At 48.0% G+C, this 18,413-nt stretch overlaps 1 protein-coding gene across 2 annotated transcripts in view; it reads right to left on the reverse strand.

The window, feature by feature from the left end:
• Positions 1 to 18,413, reverse strand: part of CHTF18 (chromosome transmission fidelity factor 18) — a 1,093,968-nt gene that overhangs the window by 238,172 nt on the left and 837,383 nt on the right. For both annotated transcript variants that reach the window (XM_069647269.1, XM_069647267.1), the window contains exon 19: positions 11,745 to 11,889. In XM_069647269.1, coding sequence (XP_069503370.1) covers positions 11,745 to 11,889 — 145 coding nt within the window. The remainder of the gene's footprint in view (positions 1 to 11,744; positions 11,890 to 18,413) is intronic.

The following is an 18,413-nucleotide window of genomic DNA, read 5'->3' on the forward strand; positions in this document are numbered from 1 at the left end:
AAAGTGGACATGGCCAAAGGCAATGGCTAGTGCCTGGTAGTGTTTTAAAATAGAGTGGGCACAGCTGAAGGCCATGGCTAGTGGTCTGATAGTGTTGTAAGATATAGAGTGAAGGCCCTGGCTAATGGGCTCAAAAGAGAGGGGAACATGTGCAGTGGCCACGTGCGATCAACAGACTGCTTACTGAAAGATCCTGCAGATGAGCTCCCTATTCTATAAGTGACACATCTGTGACCAGGATGACCATCTGCCACCATTGTCTGAATGGGGCCCCACCCTGAACGGGGATGGTTGTGGAAAACTACTAAAGCAGATACTCAATAACCTGAGAGGGGGATCGAATAATGTTCTTCAGGTCCCCATTAAACTGGGACCACTGGCTCCTTGCGGACCACTATAGTTAAAGCATCCTGTGATGAATCCAGGGCATTTTCCACCATTCGCGCCTTGAAACACTTGTGTATAAATGCCATATCATACCCCCATTGAAGTTAGGGAGGCGAGTCCACCAGAAGAGGGACTCGGACTACAATGGCTCATGGTGTAGACCGATTTTGTCAAATAAAAAGAAAAATACCTAATTAGCAATATATCTATGAGGGAAGTTCCCTGCCTTCTAGTCCCAAAATAAAGAGTCCCGAGACCAAATTCCTAGTTACTAACTAACCCTACCACTTTAGAAAACACTACGTAAACTGAAAAGGAGGCTTGCACAATAGCCACAGAATGGACTTCTGCCTCTTAAAGAAATTATCAGTCTCAGAGTTCGGTTTGAATGTCTTTACACAATGCAACGTCTTCATATGTGGTTTGTTAGCTAAAATGGCTTCCAGATTATTTTCTCTTCCCCTTCTTTGGAAAAAGCCAAATCATTTTTCCCATGCGTTTTTCAACAGTTTACCACTGGCTAAATCCATCCAGGATTACTTCAGCTTTTTACCAGTAGTCAAATTCATCTAGGATCCCTTTGCATATAATTTCTGTTATGATGCGTCTTATCTGGAATGTGGAGGACTATGGAATGTGGAGGAATGTAGTTCTGGTGGAACGTTAAGGTTTTTTGCTTTGGATTAGAAGACAGTTGGAACTACAGCTGCGTTATTGGGACCCCTGCTCCCTCCTCCTTCCCCTCACTCTGGCCTTCCTCTACGAGCTCTCCCCCTGCTCCTTCATCTGAAGCCAGAAACCTTGGAGCCATCTTCAACTCCTCTCTCTCCTTCCTTCCTCACATTCAGAACAATGCCAAGAAGTCCCACTTTCAAATCTTCCTTCTGAAAGGAATTCTCCCTTTTCTCACTTTCCCCCAGAAGCTCAATGTTACCCGAGCCCTGGTTTTCTCTAGGCTTGACTATTTCAATAGCCTCCTCCTGAATATAACTTCTTCCACTCTTCGGCCCCTCCAGCTAATGCAGAATAGGGCAGCGAGGCGCATCCATGAACTTAAGCCCAGGGACCGCATCTCTCCAGTTCTAAAATCTCTCCACCGGATCCCGGTTGCTGCATGGATTTAATTAAAATCCCTCTGCATCATCCACAAGGCAGTCTGGGGCCAGGGACCACACTATCTGCAACTCTCTCTTACTAAATACTCTCCTTCTAGACCTCTACGTTCCTCTGGCACCAATTCTTTGGTGTCAAGAGTTTAGCTAAACAGAGGGCAAGAGGCCGATCTCTTTCCTCAGCAGGATCCCTCCTGTGTAACAGCCTCCCCTTCCTCTGTGTCTTGAGCAGGACTTTCTCAAATTCCAGAAGCTCATGACTTTCCTCTTTACTGCCTCCTTCCCTTCTTCCCTTGTCTGCTAATCTCACAGTTGCTGTGATTGGTGTCCAGGGCCCTTATGCATCCTCAGGGCACCCAATCACCCCCCACTTCTGTCTACCTTTGAGCACTTGCCTCGGCACCCTGCGGCCTCCGTCTGGGAGGCTAGCACTTTTTCCACACAAGGCGGCTCCAGGCCGTTTAACACTTACCATACCATGCACTGTTGCGCACCCTCTGCAGGGACACCCCAGAACTTACCCCTACGCCCCTCTTCCTTGCTGCACTTGCACGTTCTGAATGGTCACAAGGCATAGGAGGTTCGTCCTTTTTTCCCCCTCCACTATATTTAATGTTTCAATCCCATGTTCTCTCCCTGTTGCCCTGTGTGCGCTTTGAAACAGAATTGACTTACCGTATAAGCACCTAACAAGAGAACAATACATAAATAAAATATTTAAGTGTCATAAGTGATGCCATCAGTGTTCTTATGGGCAGCGCAGCGGGGGCTCAGAGTTGAGATCACATAGTTTTCAACACTTGGTTATATGCAACAAAACACATCAAATTCACCATCACAATGTCACTTTTTTCACTGAACATATATGCAAACACAGGTCTAGTGGCTCCATGGCAGAGCCTCATGTATTCTCTCTCTTGGCTTTTTAAAGATCTATGCATGCGGTCTTTGCTTGGAGCTAGTTCAAAGATGAGCAATCTGTGGGAGGAAAGATTCAGTTAGAAAGGACCAGCAAGGAAGGTGGTGGGTCTGGATGGGACAAGCCCTCCCCCCAACAAGTCACAAAAAACAGCATCTGACACATGTCACAGTAGAATGCAGCTCTTCAAAAAGCTTCCAACCGGTACATGAAGAAACAAGGGAATGATGGCAAGGCAGCTGGTTTTGGTTGAGGGTACAGGGGCGAGCAGTCGGGTGGTGTCATACAAGTACACATACTTGTATTCTTTAAATTGCTTTGAGAGACATACTTGGATTCAGTAACGTGCGCAGGATGCCCCTGGAGTCTCAAGGAAGCATAGCTAAGCTAATCGGTAAGACAGCATGAGCGTATCAATGCTTGTATTTCGCTCGGACAAAAAATGGACTGACAATGAACCACACACATCTTAACCAGGATACACGCTGGGGTGAGGAATCTATAAATGTCAAACTAAGTATGACAATATGCCTTAAATTTAACTTTTCTCCATTTTGCGAGATGCCCACCTGGTGTGATGTGAAGTCTGACTACACTGCAGCGACTACCCCTACAACATGGAGTCAAGCTGCTTTCAGTTCCGAGTCTCAAGTGACCTTCACGTCTCTGCTTTTAATTCTGAGCCCCTCAGCCACGAATGACTGATCACAGAGCTCCACTGACAGCAAAATTAATTATAATAAAGAATCGGATGTCATCATACTAATGCTAAAATAGAAATAACATACTGTGCAAAAATATGTTATCCTGCAAAGTCTTCTTTCTTGCAAACAGGTGCCACAAAGTATCGGTACAAGTACATCTCAGATTAGTCATTAGGGCTAACAAACCATATAGCAAGAATTACTGTAGGTTGTTTTTAGGGTCTCTGTTTTCCGAAAAGCTGCTGTAAACAAGAATGCCCCAGGGACCGAGCCGGGACGTCGTCGTTTCCCCAGCACCCGCGTTCACCGAGAAACGTGTTCCAACACAAGGAACTTGCTCCGAAGGATTAATTATCTGTTGTTGCTGCATCCATGGAGAAATCCCAGTTGCAGGTCATTAAAACGCGCATGAGATTAATGAAGCCGTTTCCAAGGCTTGTTCTCAGGTTGAACTTTGATCAACACCTTCCACACGCTCGCTTTAGCGCTCTTAATTTGGCAAATCTTCAATATGTGCGCTCAATACATGACTAAAGACACGCTTTGAGACAAGTAGCAGAATAAATGGCAGGCAGATGGTATGACTGACTAGATGGAAAGAACTCGGAGTTACTGACCTTCCAGGCTCCTACATCCACCACAAGCACAGCTGCTTGCAGTCATGATTCTACAACTCGTACTTGAATGTGCAGTGACAGTCTAATAACTCACCCACATACGTGGAGTAACATTCCTTCACACACACATACACACACACCCCACACAAAGTGCTATGCGTGTAATACTTCAAAGTACATTTACGTTCTTAACATTTAGACCTAAGCAGTGATACTTAAGCAACGCCGACAGCCCAGCCCTTCTACAGTTACACCTCAAAAACACATGCAGTCATGTGTCCTGTGGCCTCGACCATCACACAAGTCACCAATGTGTGTAAATTAATATGCAGCGTCATGTGCGGAGCACCTCCTGCACACCAGCCTCTACTCACGGGTAGCCATACCTTTGGGCAACTGAAATCTTCACACCAGCACTTAGGCTAGACTCTGTTAAATGGGTATTGCTTCCTTTTGGCTCCTCACGTCATAGTTTACCTCAGGGCAATTTAGCCACAAAGACAAGCCTGAAAAAAGAGTTCAGAGCAGTCTTTCAAGCCCACCGAACATCTTCAAATGTCCATATACAGGCCAGGGATCGAAATTAAGATTTGTTGACCAGGGGGAAAATGCAGCTCTTGGGTATCAGGCATCACCCAGTAGGCGGGAGCTACCTCTGGGCAATCTGGAGAGAGTACATAGTGCGCAGCAAATCTAACTTGTGAGCCAGATGAAAACTTTTCATCCATTCGATTTTATTCAATATGCTTTTAATATCACTTGGATGTGTCCTTTATTCTCTTTTATACACATTGCCAAACCTACAGAGTTAATATCACGCAGCTACGCTTGTATGCCACCATTTGCCGGGGGAGTATAAAAAAACAAACAAAAAAAAGCTCAAGGTAGCTGTTGGTTACAAGCTAACCAGACTCCCTTTGGCAATGACCAGGAGCTAATGGCTCCCATTTCCTGTCAATTTAGTATACTGCAGGCGATCAACATGCATGGCACCACACATCCAGGCACTAAACTCTACTCCGTCAGACACCAGAGTCATGCAGAAAATACACTTTCGGACAATGAATGAACTCACTACGAAACCACACGAATAGGTGAATACCTTTTACATTGGGAATGAAAATACGCATGTCAACCTTTAGTATATTTCCATCTGTACTCCGACAAGGTTGCATTGCATGGGCTATCTATGGCATAACAAGGGAATGTGAGGTCCGGGGACAACCACAAACTACGTAAATCGTTACCTATAGATGGTATGGGATGCCCCCTTCAGCTTCCCCCAAACCCCACCATGCATCCTAGTATTGAGGGCCCCCTAAAGTCAGCAGTGTATGCCGCGCACCCTTGTGACCCCCACCACAACATAGCTTAGAAAGAAAGGGGCTTCATGTCTTACCCTACCCAGATCCTTTTCCCATAGTGAAGGAGAATTATTTAGAAAATCTTCCTCTACACTGGGTTGGTGGAGTGAAGCAAGTATGGCAACAGCTGGTGAGCCAACAGTTGCAAAGGCTTCCATTTTCCTTTTTACAACAAAAACTAGATGCCTGCCATTTTTTGCATGGCAAATTAGCAGACGATGCGTACATGAACTGTTAGTATCCCACTTTGCAAAGCTTTCCTTTAGTTTTCAAACCAACCTTTCAAAATGTTCCTGATCTTGTTTAGATGATCCTGTCAGTCAGGAACTTCTCATCTCTGGGAAATTACATTAATTTCCCAGACACTATTATGTCCAAGCATGTGCATGAGTCTCTTTTACAACATTTTTTGCAAACCATTCGTCTCGAAGACTGTAGTGCGAGTTTTCCATCTTTGCGTTTTTATAGATGGTTACATGGACTCCAATTTCCAGAATGTTAATTTTTCTTCTCTAACAATCTTTACTGAACTTTTTGGTACGTTATTTAGATGTCTAGTCGAACTCTTAATTGTACCTTAAGGGCCTCCCTTCCAGTTGGCCCTGTTCTCGCGCTACTTCCCGTCTTGGGTTTGCTTGCAGACTTCCTGCTGCGGTGGGTGTTCTGGAGTATCATGGCTAACTCTTAGCCTCTATCGAAACTAGTCACATGTCTCCACCACTCACAGGACCTCTTAAAGTTCATGTGGGGTTGTCTCCAGGATTCCTTACTCCTTGGCTGACGCAGTCTCCTAAATTCTTAGACTTTCCTCCGCTGCCTCCAGGCCTCATGACCCCTCTAACAACGAGGGTGCTACGATAGAGTCTTGCACCTGGGTTCAACTCATCCAAAGTCAGAGCATCATTAACTCACCACACACACACTAGGGCCATCTCTCTTCCAGACTTCACTCCACTGGAGGGCAGTGCCTTCACATATACTTATTGGAGTCTGCTGGTGTCTGGATTCTGATCATTACCAAAACATTTCAGTTTCTCATTTATGGTCACACATGGTCTAAGGAAGGGAGTTTATAAAACAGGCCACCATCATCGATTCCATTGTCATTCCTCTATCGAGCGGTTTGGTCAGAGATCGATTCTATCTGTTCTCCTGGCAGACCTGGGGCAGCTGGCTACGTTCATGCTCCTACAGGGTCTGCATACAACCGATTACCTTTTTATTTGCACTTCATTGTATTTTCTTATGTGCTTCAGCACATCTGTATTAAAAGGACAATACATATCAAAACAATCTGCTTAAAGATCGCTTCACACCAATCAACAATTAGATTTTGGAGAAGCCCAAACTATGCAACAGACTGCACGTGCAGTACAGAAATGCCAACGCCTGGTCAAGTGAGTGAGCTTGCACGAGCCAGACGTCCAGAGACGGAAAGACATTGGTGCTTTCTTTTAATAAGGCGAGCAGCAACCACTGCCAGCAGTTTGGTGAAAACCCTGCGTACCGAAGAAAGGCCAAAATGCAAGGACCTTGAATTGGATGTCGTAAGACCCCACCATGAATCTGAGAGACTTCCTGTGCTTGAGATTGTTTGCTACTTGGAAGAGGCATCCTGATGAACCATCGACAATAAACAGTACTGTTAGATTAAGGGCCCGAAGGATCTAGGGTACAGTGACCATCTTGAATCTGTCCTTGCAAAGGTACATTTTCAAGAGCCTCAGGTACAAGATGGGAAGCAGACCCTCCTTCGGAACTAGAAAATTAAGAGAATGGTAGCCAGCAGGGTAACAGCTCTACGGCACCCTTTGCCAGAAGTTTGCAAACCTCTTCAAATAGGAGAGGGTCTGGAAACAAAGAAGGGCTGGCAGAAGGATGGTCTGTAGGGTGTTGAAGAAGATGGAGACAATGCCCTGTCTCATGACCTGCAAGGGCCAAGCTTCGAATGTGGTACAATGCCACTCCTCGCAGAACACCTATGCAGCCCCCACCCCCACTTGGGTATATGATATGGCATTTATAACACGCCTTTACACAAGTGTTTCTAGGTGCAACAAGGAGGGGGAAACAAAGGGAGGATAAAGCAACGATCTTACTAGGCCTTGTGTCATTCAGATCATGCAAGCGCAGGGAGGGGAGAAGTGCAAAAGGGAGGGGAGAGGAGATGTGCAGGTAACAGAGTGCAGCCAACGGGTGGCTAAGTGCCAGTAATCAGAGGGTGCAGCCAGCGGGTGGCAATAAGTGCAGAAAGTGGGTGGACTGTAGGGTTACAGTCTTGAAAGACTTGTGTATGGGCGTGCTATGAATAAAATATACCATATCATATACAGACCAAAGTGCTAAGGGGGCCAAGGCGGTAGTGCGAGGTGAAACTGGACAGGCAGGGACCTGGACCCAAATTCAGAGGGTGGCCAGGTGAAAAGGTGCGTGGAACACATGGGTCATTAGCAGAACAGAGGAGAGGAGAGCAAGAGAGAAAGCGGAACCAAAGAGGAAGGTCTTGAGTTGCTTCTGGAACCAAAGATGGTTCTGCTCAAGCTTGAGAGAGGCAGGGAGGCTGTTCCAGAGGGAGGCCCCAGCCGAAGAAAGATCTGCCCCCAACTCTCTGCTTGGAAAAGTGGCTGACCCTCACAGTTGGAGGTGGATGAGCAGAGAGCTCGAGAAGGGAGATACTTAGGAAGAGATAGTTGTAGGTAGTGCAGACCCAGACACAAGAAAGCTTTGTGGACAATGCAGAGAGTCTTGAACCTGATTCATGCCGGCACTGGGAGCCAATGAAAAGATTTCAGAGCTGGAGAGATATGATCCCTGGGCTTGAGGCCAAGGACACGTTTCGCAGTCCTGTTCTGGATAAGTTGTGGAGGACGAAGAGTAGAGGCAGGAAGATTTAGAAATAGGCTGTTGCAGTAGTCCAGACTTGAAAGGACCAGAGCTCTGGAGACGGTGAGCTTCTGGGTTGAAGTGAGAAAGGGAAGAATACCTTTGAGGAGGTGCAGCTGAGATTTCTTAGAAATGTCATAAATGTGAAGAGAGAAGGAGAGGGTGGAGTTGAGATGACCCTGAGGATCTTAGCCACACAGGTAGGGGAAGGAAGAGGACCCAGAGTGGGCGGCCAGAGAGAGCGGCCAGAGAGAGCGAGGAAACGAGGGAGCCTGTGTTCCGATGAGGAGGATCTCTGACTTACTGGCATTGAGCCAGAGATATTTAGCGGCACACCACTCTTAAATTGCAGACAGTCAGGAATGAGAGCAGGAGTAGAGGCGGCCGAGGGGAGCCTGAAAGAGAGCAGAGTGTCATCCGCATAACACTGAAAGTTGGAGCAGAGAGCAGCGATGTGGTGGGCGAGATGCTCCAGGTATTGGTTGAACAGCCAGGGAGAGAGGTTAGACCCCTGGGATAAGTCTAAAGTCCCCTTCACAGGGGCCTCTTACCTAGGGCAGCAGAGAGCACAGTCAAGGCGGCAAGGCCACATCTTTGACCTCCACCCCCTCTTCCCTGGCGGGGTGGACGCCGTAGTCGTTGCTTGTCTGAGGGAACCTGCTGTACTGGGCATAAGAAGGAAAGGGCTGAAAAACCCTTCCTCTAGCGGAAGGAGCCCAGAGCTGCTGGACAGCCAAGCACAAGGATATTGTATTGGCCTTGGATAACAAACGTTTGTAGAAGGTCATCAGACTTGGCTCTGAAGAGATTGTGCCAGCTGAAGGGCAAGTCAAGGGGCTTCACTTGAAAGTCTGGAGCAAACTTCATCCAGAAGTGCCTCGTGAGGACTGTCCCAGTGGCCATGGTACATGCCACACATCACACTGGCATCCAGGGCAGACCCTGAACAGCTTTCTGGGCGTCGAGCTTCCCTTCTCCTGGGCCATGACCGGGCCTGAGAAGCTTCTGGAGTCCTCCAAAAGCGTAGCTCGACGAATTCTTCACCCTTGAGGGGCGCAGACGAATCCGACACGGGTCCCCGTTGATCGGATGGAGAGTCGGTGGAGCTTGAGGCTCTTTTGACCGAAAAAAAACGACGTTTTTGAGAAAAAACGTGAAAAAATAGCACTAACGCTCGAGAGCAATAGCACGAGGATCCCAACACATGAACGTGCGGTAAAAATCTGAAGATGGCTGCCAGAGGCGGTGCTTAGGTAGAGGGCAGTCATTGGCTGTGGTCAGTATGACGCAGAGACCAGTGATTGGTTATTACTACGAAAGACAGATCAGAAACGAAACTGATACTGGTTTTTTCTTTACCGAGGATTCCCAGCCTGACGACGGGGAATATTCATGAGCATGTGAATCCATGCTCATGAATATTCCCCGTCATGAGCATGTGAATCCATGCCAGACCCCATGCTGGAGAAGGAGGTAGTCTTTAGACCTTCAAGACACACATAGCTAAGAAAACTCAGACAGTTTGGTATCAGCTCGCTCTACTGCAAAAAAAGTCAAGCCCTTCCTCGCCACGGATAGCTTTATATCCACCATTCAAGCACTGGTCCTATCCCACATGGCTGGAGGCAATGCACCACTCGAAAGCCTGCCGTCATCCTCCCTTGTGCCCCTGAGTCGTGTCCTACATGTGGCCGCACACCTCATCAAGGGTCTATGCAGATACGACCACATCACCCCGGCCCTCTTCGACCTTCACTGGCTCCCATTGCACACACAAATTACCTTAAAGTCTTGCTGCATCATCTATAAGGTAGTCACCTTCAAATCACCCAGCTACCTCGCAGAGAAACTCTGCATCTCCGGCGAACAGCACACCACCGGAAGCCAGGACACGTGCAGACTTGAAATCCGCGACTGCAAAAAAGAAAGGACCAGAAAACAAGCCTTTTCTGCCTATTATGCCAGTCAGATTGCACAGCGAGTAGAGCACTCGCTTTGACATCTGTGCAGAACCATGTTGACGCAGGTTTGAATCCCAGCAGGGCCAAACTCAGCCTTTCATCCTTCCGAGGTCGATAAATTAGCACCACACACCGTGGGTAATAATAAGCAGCGCTCAGATGCCTAAGGGTTCGTAGCGCTATATAAATGCAAAATTATTATGCCCCAAGAATATGGAACCTCCTCCCAGTCGGCATCAGAATCGCCCATACACTCCTACAATTCAGAAAAGCACTCGAGAACAACCTCTTCAAGGAGTCTCTCCTCATAAACACCTATGTCATCATGTCATCCCTCATGCCTTCTGACTTGCTAGACGCCAACCAGACCCCTAGTTCTCGCCACCCGGTACAGCTGTACTACTCCTCTGTCCCCTTCTGTACCCAACCTCTGCTGCATATCTGTTCTGCTCTTACCAATGAAAAGCGCTCCCTTATGGATCTGTAACGTTGCACACCTCTGTAAAGTGCTCTGTTATGTATCTGTGTTGGTGAATACCTCTAAAGCGCTCCATTGTTTCTCAAAGCTAGGTCAGCGCTCGATAAATACCATAATAATAATAAAAAAGAAGAATAATTTAGCTTGACACACAAAGGTGGAGCAACTAGGCAACCGTTTATATTTGAGAAGTCAGAGCAGGGCCTGTAGGCCACAGCAGTCACCTCTTAAGCCTTGACAAAGATGTTGAGCATATTTAGCCTAAATTCTTGCCAGGGTGGAGGATGGGTTAGGAAATGGTAAGTGTGGGGCAACATCCTCAGAGGAGCCCCAGGATCAGAGGCTTCTCCTCTTCAATGCAGAATACGGTTATTTTGAAGGGCCACTTGGGGAGCGACACCTCTTACAATGCTTCTTTTTGTCTTTCCGTAGTGGGGATCCGTCTTCTCTCCAATGCTCCATTTGTCTGGATACTTAATCCAAGGAGTCCTTTTTCCACTGTGGCAGGCTCTCATAGGGCCTTAGGGTGCATGGACCGGCATGACCCACAATCTTGTGGGTCATGTTCCTCCCCCAGGGAGTACAACCCGATCCAGGGAGGTTGGTGGGGGGTCGGAGAAAGACATTTGTCCCCCACAATTCACACAGGGCTTGAAGCCCAAGGGCTTATCAGTGTTAGGTATGATGCAGAAAAAAAGTAACTTAAATCAGCGTTCCCGAAGTGTAGGGAGTGCGCGGAAAAAAGGAACTAAAGTCATGGGGCGTGACAGCTCTATATACTTGCTCCGACATCAAGTCGTGCACGCGGCACAAAGAGACGCAGAGCGGAGCCAACACAGAGCTGGACGTTGCCCCTTTGGTGCCGAAGAAGTTTCTGAAGGTAGCGGCACTGTAGGAATCTGTGCAAGGAAAGAATCCATTAGAAATGTAGTGCATTAGCTTACCCACAGTACCGTCAACAGCCAGCTTTAGCTCAAGGAACGCCGTCACAGTACATACACCCCCCCACCACCCTTCTGTCCAGCCCACCTTCAAGAAATCATTGCCTATTTTTGTCCTGGGACTTGACAAATGGGATTACCTAGTAGAAAGTTATCATGGATGGAAAAACCTGCTTAGAGGAAAAGTGCAGAGACTGTGGAGTGGCAATCTAACAACCAAAACCCTGATCGATAAAGTAGGGGAAAATGGTCTGAATATGTCACTTTGCCTATAAAAAAGGACAAGTCTTCGCTTTCACTGGAACTGCACTGAACACGTGACTTCGTCCGTCTCTTACAGTGTTTAGTATGGTACTCGCAGACACTGCAGAGCCTCACCTGGTTGGCGTTCCGAGCAAGCTGATGCGCTTCCGTCCTTCTCATTTTTTCCAGTTCGATTTCTCGAGCAATAAGCTGTTTGGTTTGGTAGGTCAGCTGTTTCCGAGCCGGAAGGTCGGGGAATCGGCAGATGTCCTCAACATTCCTGAAAAGGCGGAAAGAAAATGCGCTATCAACTCTGTGCTTGAAGTGATCTTTCTGAGAGTTCTACTACTGTGATCCTTCTTTCATGCCACAAAGGGCGATTCAGGTATTTATAGTTTCTATAAGGCACAAACTAGACAGCCAGGTCCATCAAAGCACTGTACAAACAATCACATCAGTGAATTATACAATTCTATAAAATGCATTCATCAAACATTTTAAAAATATTTCCTAACAAAACACACATTGAAAAATGTACCTAAAAAGAAGAACGTTCCAGTTAAGTTCATGGGGCATCAACTTAAAATATGAAATCAAGTTAACATTCATTTAGAAGCTACTCAGTTAAAAACGAAGTCCCAAACATCCTTCCTAAAGTTCAAATGGTCTGCACCAACTCTCATCTCAGAGGGAGTGAGTTCCAGATGTTCACAGCAGCACCTGAAAACGACTGGCTCATTGATATAGATCACTTGAATCTAGTAGATTACAACCGTACTAGTGGTGGACTCTGCAGGCTTCGGGTAGCACCAGAGATTTTCAGTTTTTACGTAAGATATAGCAGAATTTTGCTATAAAGTGCTTTGTGCATAATACAAAATAACAAACCGAATCCTCTGTTCAATCGGGAGCCAATGAAGTATCCTCAAGATGTGGGTAATATGCCAATTTTTACCTGCACCAAAAATTAGCCGCGTTGCAGCAGCATTAACAACTGCCTTTAGAGGAGTTAGCGCAGTTTTAGCAAGTCCGACTAATACAAAGTTTTCTAAATTGATTCGGGAGAGTACCAATGATGGATACTAATAAACGAAAAAGAGTACACACAGTGCTCTAAGACAGAACAAATGAAAGTTCAAACTTTTGATGAAGGCATTAATATGCAGAATATGATATATGTCATATATAACGCGCCTATACACAAGTATTTAGAGGCAGACAAGACAAAGTAGGGACGACAGAGGGAGGACAAGACAAACGATCTTACTAAGGCTTGTGACATTCAGATTGTGCAAGTCCGACAGCGCAAAGTGCAGGGGGGAAAGAAGAGCGGGCAGTGCCATGGAGAGGGAAGTGCAAAGTGCTTCAGGGCAGCAATGCTCTGAGTAAGTGCAGCCAGGGCAGAACAGCTCGAGCCAGGAGGCAGGGGACTGTAGAGGTTACAGTTACAGCCCCCCAGGGCGCGGTAGGCCCGGAGGCAGGGCAGTGCAGACTGATCAAGAGGAGCCTGGTACCCAGTGAGGCTCTAACGGTAGCCAGGCAACCAGTCTGCGCACAGACAGGTAGGTCAGCCGGGGAGTGAGTGAGAGAGAAATCAGAGGAGAAGAGGAAGGTCTTGAGCTGCTTCTGGAACTTTCGGTGGTCCGACTCAAGTATGAGAGGGGCAGGGAGACTATTCCAACGGGAGACACCTGCAGCAGAGAGAGATCTAACCCCCCACTCTCTGCCTGGAGAAGTGTCTGATCCGTAGAGAGTTGGAGGTAGCTGAGCGAAGGAAGATATTTTGGAAGAGAGATTTGAATGTAATGCAGGCCCCGGCCTCAGAAAGCCTTGTGGACGATGCAGAGGGTCTTGAACTTGATCCTTGCAGCCACCGGGAGCCAGTGTAAAGATTTCAGGGCTAGAGAGGTGCGGTCCCTGGGCTTGAGGCCAAGGATAAGTTGAACATAAAAGACAAATACAAATCTTATGTGAATCCCATTGATTTAGCTGCTTTGGAACATTCAATCAAAGACACTACAAGAGGTTTAGCCTCAGACATCCAAAACCCAATTAGAGGGTTTGCCCACGAGTGTGAAAATATCAAGAGTTCACTCTTCATATGGTTTAATTTTAAAAAGTCTGATGCCATTCAGTTTTCAATCTCACCAAGGCAATTTCCCAATCTCCTCACATCATCTACACAAGAGATGTTATATACACAACTGCATATCAGCAGCATATTGATGTAGATCAACCCTGTGTTTCATCACCCAATGGTTCCATGCATAAATTATATAAAATCAGATTTTCTGATTAAAATCGGCACTCTTTTCCTTTTAAAAAAAAACAGGCCTTTTTCTAATTTTTGCTGCTTTTCTCACTGTGGCCGTAGGATACCATAATGTCGTATAATGGCTTGGATTTTTACTACTTTTTTTTTTTTTACTTTGTTTATTTTAAATCAAGGCAGGATGACAATTACAAACGTTATAAGCAATGATTATTTAGGCATATTGAACCCCAGTCCTCTATCCCCCCTTAAGTTTCCTCCCTCTCACCTCCCTCTGGCCCCTCTGCACCGTAGGCTGAATCTTCCCTTCTGGGCTGCCCAGTTTGCGCCTCAGCATCTATGTGTCTTCCTCAGGGATCTCTTGGTTTTTCAGGATCCAGCAGGCCCGGATAGGTTTATAGGTCAGGGCAGGGAAGCGCTGGTCGTATTCCAGCACTGGGGCCCAAATATTCTGGAAACGATGGAGAGTTCCCGCTTGTGCTGCCGTCACCTTCTCCGCAGCCAGAATGCCCCAAAGTTTAGTCCACCATTGGGCTATGTGAGGGCCTTCCAGGGATTTCCAAGCTCGGGCCACCACCGTTTTCCCTGCTAGTAGGCAGTGAGTTAGTAGTTTCGATCTGGTCCCGGAGCGCGGGTAGATCTCGGGGATTGGAGCTCCCAGCAAGATTGGTTCTGGTTCCAGGGGAATCGTCGTTCCGGTAATTCGTGTGATGTTCCCCAGGCATGTATTCCAGAATTGTTGGATCTTTGGGCAAGCCCACCACATATGGAAGAAGGAGCCTGGCTGGCCACATCCTCTCCAACAGGAATGATCCACATGAGGGTTCATATGGTGAAGTCAGAGGGGCAGGTAATACACCGCAGCGTGATCTTGTACGCACATTCCCTGTTGGTAATGCAGGTGGATGAGGTGTGTGTTCTGGTCCATATGTCCACCCAGGTTTGATCCTCTATTGGATGACCTAGGTCCGCCTCCCATTGGGCCATGCAGCGAGTCTTTGTGGTCAGGAAGTCACTTAGGAAGCGCCTGTATAAGGTGGATACTCTGCAGCGGGTTGGAAGGTCTCCCAGAGTGAGTTCTAGGGCAGTAGGAGGGCGTGTCGCTGGTTGCAGAGTTTGGGGGTGTGAGCACCAGTGGCGTAATTGGATATAGGTGAATCTGTCCCTTTCCTGGAGTTGGAATTTCTCCTTGCATTGGGCGAATGTGAGAGGTCTCCCCCCCATATACAGCTGGTCTATGGTCTCCAGCCCGCCCTTTATCCAGTTACGAAAATTGTGAGGATTCGTTCCAGGTGTGAACGTTGGATTATGGAAGACCGGGGAGCGTGGGCTCAGTCCTCTTGGCACTCCCTTTCGTTTTAGCGCCCAGTCCCAGGAGCTAAGGGTGTGTTTGGTTGATAGAAGGAGATCTCCCCACTGTGTCCTGAGGGGGGGCGGGATGTGTGGCAGAAATCGTAAGGGTAGGGGCACTTGTGATTGTTCCAACTCTACCCATCTAGGGCGGTTTGTTGTATTTTGCCATGCCTGAACCTGTGCCAATTGAGCTGCCACTCTGTAGGCCTGCAAGTGTGGGACCCCCCAACCCTCCCAGTTTGGAACTCCCCAGCATAGTTCTGAGAGGGATTCTCGCTCGCTTTCTTACCTTTCCAAATAAAGTTCAGTATTTTCCTCTGGATCCCTCGAAGAGTTGGTGTGGGGATCGCTACTGGTAGGGAGGCGCAGGCGTATAGGAACCTCGGGAGGAGGTTCATCTTGCATGCTGTGATGCGCCCGAGCAGTGAGATCTCTTGGGTCTCCCAGCGTTTCAAGTCGCCTTCCAATTCTTTAAAGAGTCGGGGGAAATTGGCTTTGTATGTGTCTCTTGGGTCAGCCGGGATGTGGACCCCTAGGTAAGGGATGGCCCTTTTTTCCCATGTTATCAGGCACCTCTTAGTCAGTGGTTCCCGCTCTGCTAGGGTGAGGCCGATGCCCAAGGCCGATGATTTGTCGAAGTTTATGGTGAGGCCTGAGACCTCCCCATAGTTGGCAATTTCTCGTATCGCGTGTTTTAGAGATGAATGGGCCTCCGAGATCGTGAGCAGAATGTCGTCCGCGTATAGGGCGATTTTGTGATGCGTGGGGACACTTTGTATGCCCTTGATTTGGTCGTTTCGCCTGATCTTTTGGGCAAAGGGCTCCATGGTGAGTGCGAAGAGCAAGGGTGACAGCGGACAGCCTTGCCGGGTTCCGCATGATAGGGGGATTGGAGCCGAGCTGTATCCGTTGATTCTCAGGCTAGTTTTTGGGCTATTATAGTTGGCTAGAACCATCGTTTGGAAAGTTGACCCGAAGCCGAAGGCCCCTAGGGTGTGTTTCATGAATTTCCAATCCACCCTATCAAATGCCTTAGCCGCGTCGAGAGCCACTAAGACTAGTTTTTGGGAGTTCCGGGAGGCAAGGTCCACCAGGTTCAAGGTTCTCCGAATGTTGTCACCTGCTGTCCGGTGTAGGATGAAACCTGCCTGATCGGGGTGAATGATCTTCAGCAAGATGTAATTTAAGCGGGTTGCCAGAATTTTTGAGTATATGTTTGCGTCAATGTTTAAAAGTGCGATCGGTCTATAGGACGTTAAGCTTCTTGGATCTTTTCCAGGTTTGGGCAGGAGGATGGTGGTTGATTCCTGCATCGATGGGGTCACTGATCCCTTTTCCCTGAAGGAGTTGAATAGGGTAACCAGGAGGGGGCTCAGTTGAGCTCTGAATAGTTTGTAAAACCTGGTTGAGAAGCCGTCTGGGCCGGGAGCCCGTGTTTTAAGTGATTTGATGGCTTCCTCAACTTCCTCCCCTGTAATGGGCTCCTCCAATTCGTCTCTCGCTGTGTCGGAGAGACGGGGCACTGCTGCCTGCTGTAGGTATTCCTTCTGTTGCGATAGGTTTCGTGGGGTTGCCTTCATGATTTGGGTCAGATAGTCTATTGCGAGTCGTTGCTTTTCAGGCTCCGAGTATAGTGTGACCCTGTTGGGATCACGCAGACCAGTGATCGTGTTAACGCGTCTCTGCTTGGCTAGTTTGACCACCAGGAACCTGTTCGCCTTGTTACCCTTTGAGTAGTATGACTGTTTGGCCTTCGCCATTAGTTGAGCGGTTTGTTCCGCATAGTGGGCTTCTAGTTTTTTCCTCGCCGTGCGAATGATCCGTTGCGTTTTAGGGGACCAGCCTTTCTCCTTGTGGAGTGCCTCGGCCTCTCTTAGTTCGTCCTCTAGAGCCATCCGGGCCCGACGCCTGTCTCGGTGGTAGGCCGCTCCTTGGGCAATTAGGGAGCCCCTGATTACTGCCTTCATGGCATCCCAGTTCGCTAACGAGGTGTCCGAGGCTGGATTTTCGTCAAAGAAATTTCTTATCCCTGTTGCGATCATGTCTCTGGTAGCCATGTCGTTAAGGATCGGGTCATATAACGTCCATTTACGTGGGTTATTGAGGTTGGGGTTCTGAACCCGGAGTTCCAGGAGCACTGGGGCGTGGTCGGATATAGCTCTTGTGCCGATGGAGACTTCTTTGACAGAAGGGAAAGTTTGCGGGGAGATCAGGAACAGGTCGATCCTTGAAAAGGTGCGATGGACGAATTAGTAAAAGGAGAAGTCTATTTCGTCGGGGTGGAACACCCGCCATGAGTCCATTATCTCCAGAGACCTGAAGAGCTGGAGGAGGCTGAGTGCCTAGGTGAAGTCGCTTGGAGTCGGGGGGTGTGACCTGTCTTTGGTGGGGTCGGGAACCCCATTGAAGTCCCCTCCGACTATCGTTTGGCCCTCCACAAAGCCAGCGAGAGATGTGCCCAAGGAGTCATAGAAGTGTGATTGTCCAGTGTTAGGGGCGTACACCGAGATAAGGGTATATAGGTCTCCCATTAGGAGGCATTTGACCACTGTAAATCAGCCTTCCGGGCACATTTTCGTTTCCAGAATTTGTGGGTTCAAGTCTTTCCTAAAGAGGATCGCCGTACCTCCCTTTTTGCTTGTGCCAGAGGCAAAGAATTGGAGCGGGAATAGCCGGGAACGAAGCCGGGTCACGTCCACCGGCAGCAAGTGAGTCTCTTGGAGCATGGCTATCGCTGCGTCTTCGTCCCAGAGTTTTAATAGGATTGCCTTTCGCTTGTTAGGGGAGTTCAGTCCATTAACATTTAGGGAGAGGACCCGAAGAGTTTGGTGGTCCGCTGGAGTCTCACTCTCCATTCCTTGGGTTAGGGGGGGGGTCGTGGGCTGGTGATCCAGCTGCCATGTCTGTCGAGAAATCCCATAATATCATCCTGCACTTGAGGTTTTAACGTGGAACCCCAACGGGGGGCCGCAACTTTAACTGGTGGGTAGACCGACATTGTAAGTACGGGCGTACCCTTGGCCAACAGGGCCAACTGTCCCATCACGTATTGTGTACTGTGGGTTTCCAAGGAACAAAGGTTGGAAAGTATCCTTGGAGTGGGTATGAACCATGGGTATGGCCCGCCGCCTCTGCCTTCAAGGCTCCTCAGTTCAAGACGAAGGTGGCGGATCTTAATT

This window comes from Ambystoma mexicanum, chromosome 2q (assembly GCF_040938575.1).
Source record: "Ambystoma mexicanum isolate Mex_15411 chromosome 2q, UKY_AmexF1_1, whole genome shotgun sequence".
Classification (NCBI taxonomy): Eukaryota; Metazoa; Chordata; class Amphibia; order Caudata; family Ambystomatidae; genus Ambystoma; species Ambystoma mexicanum.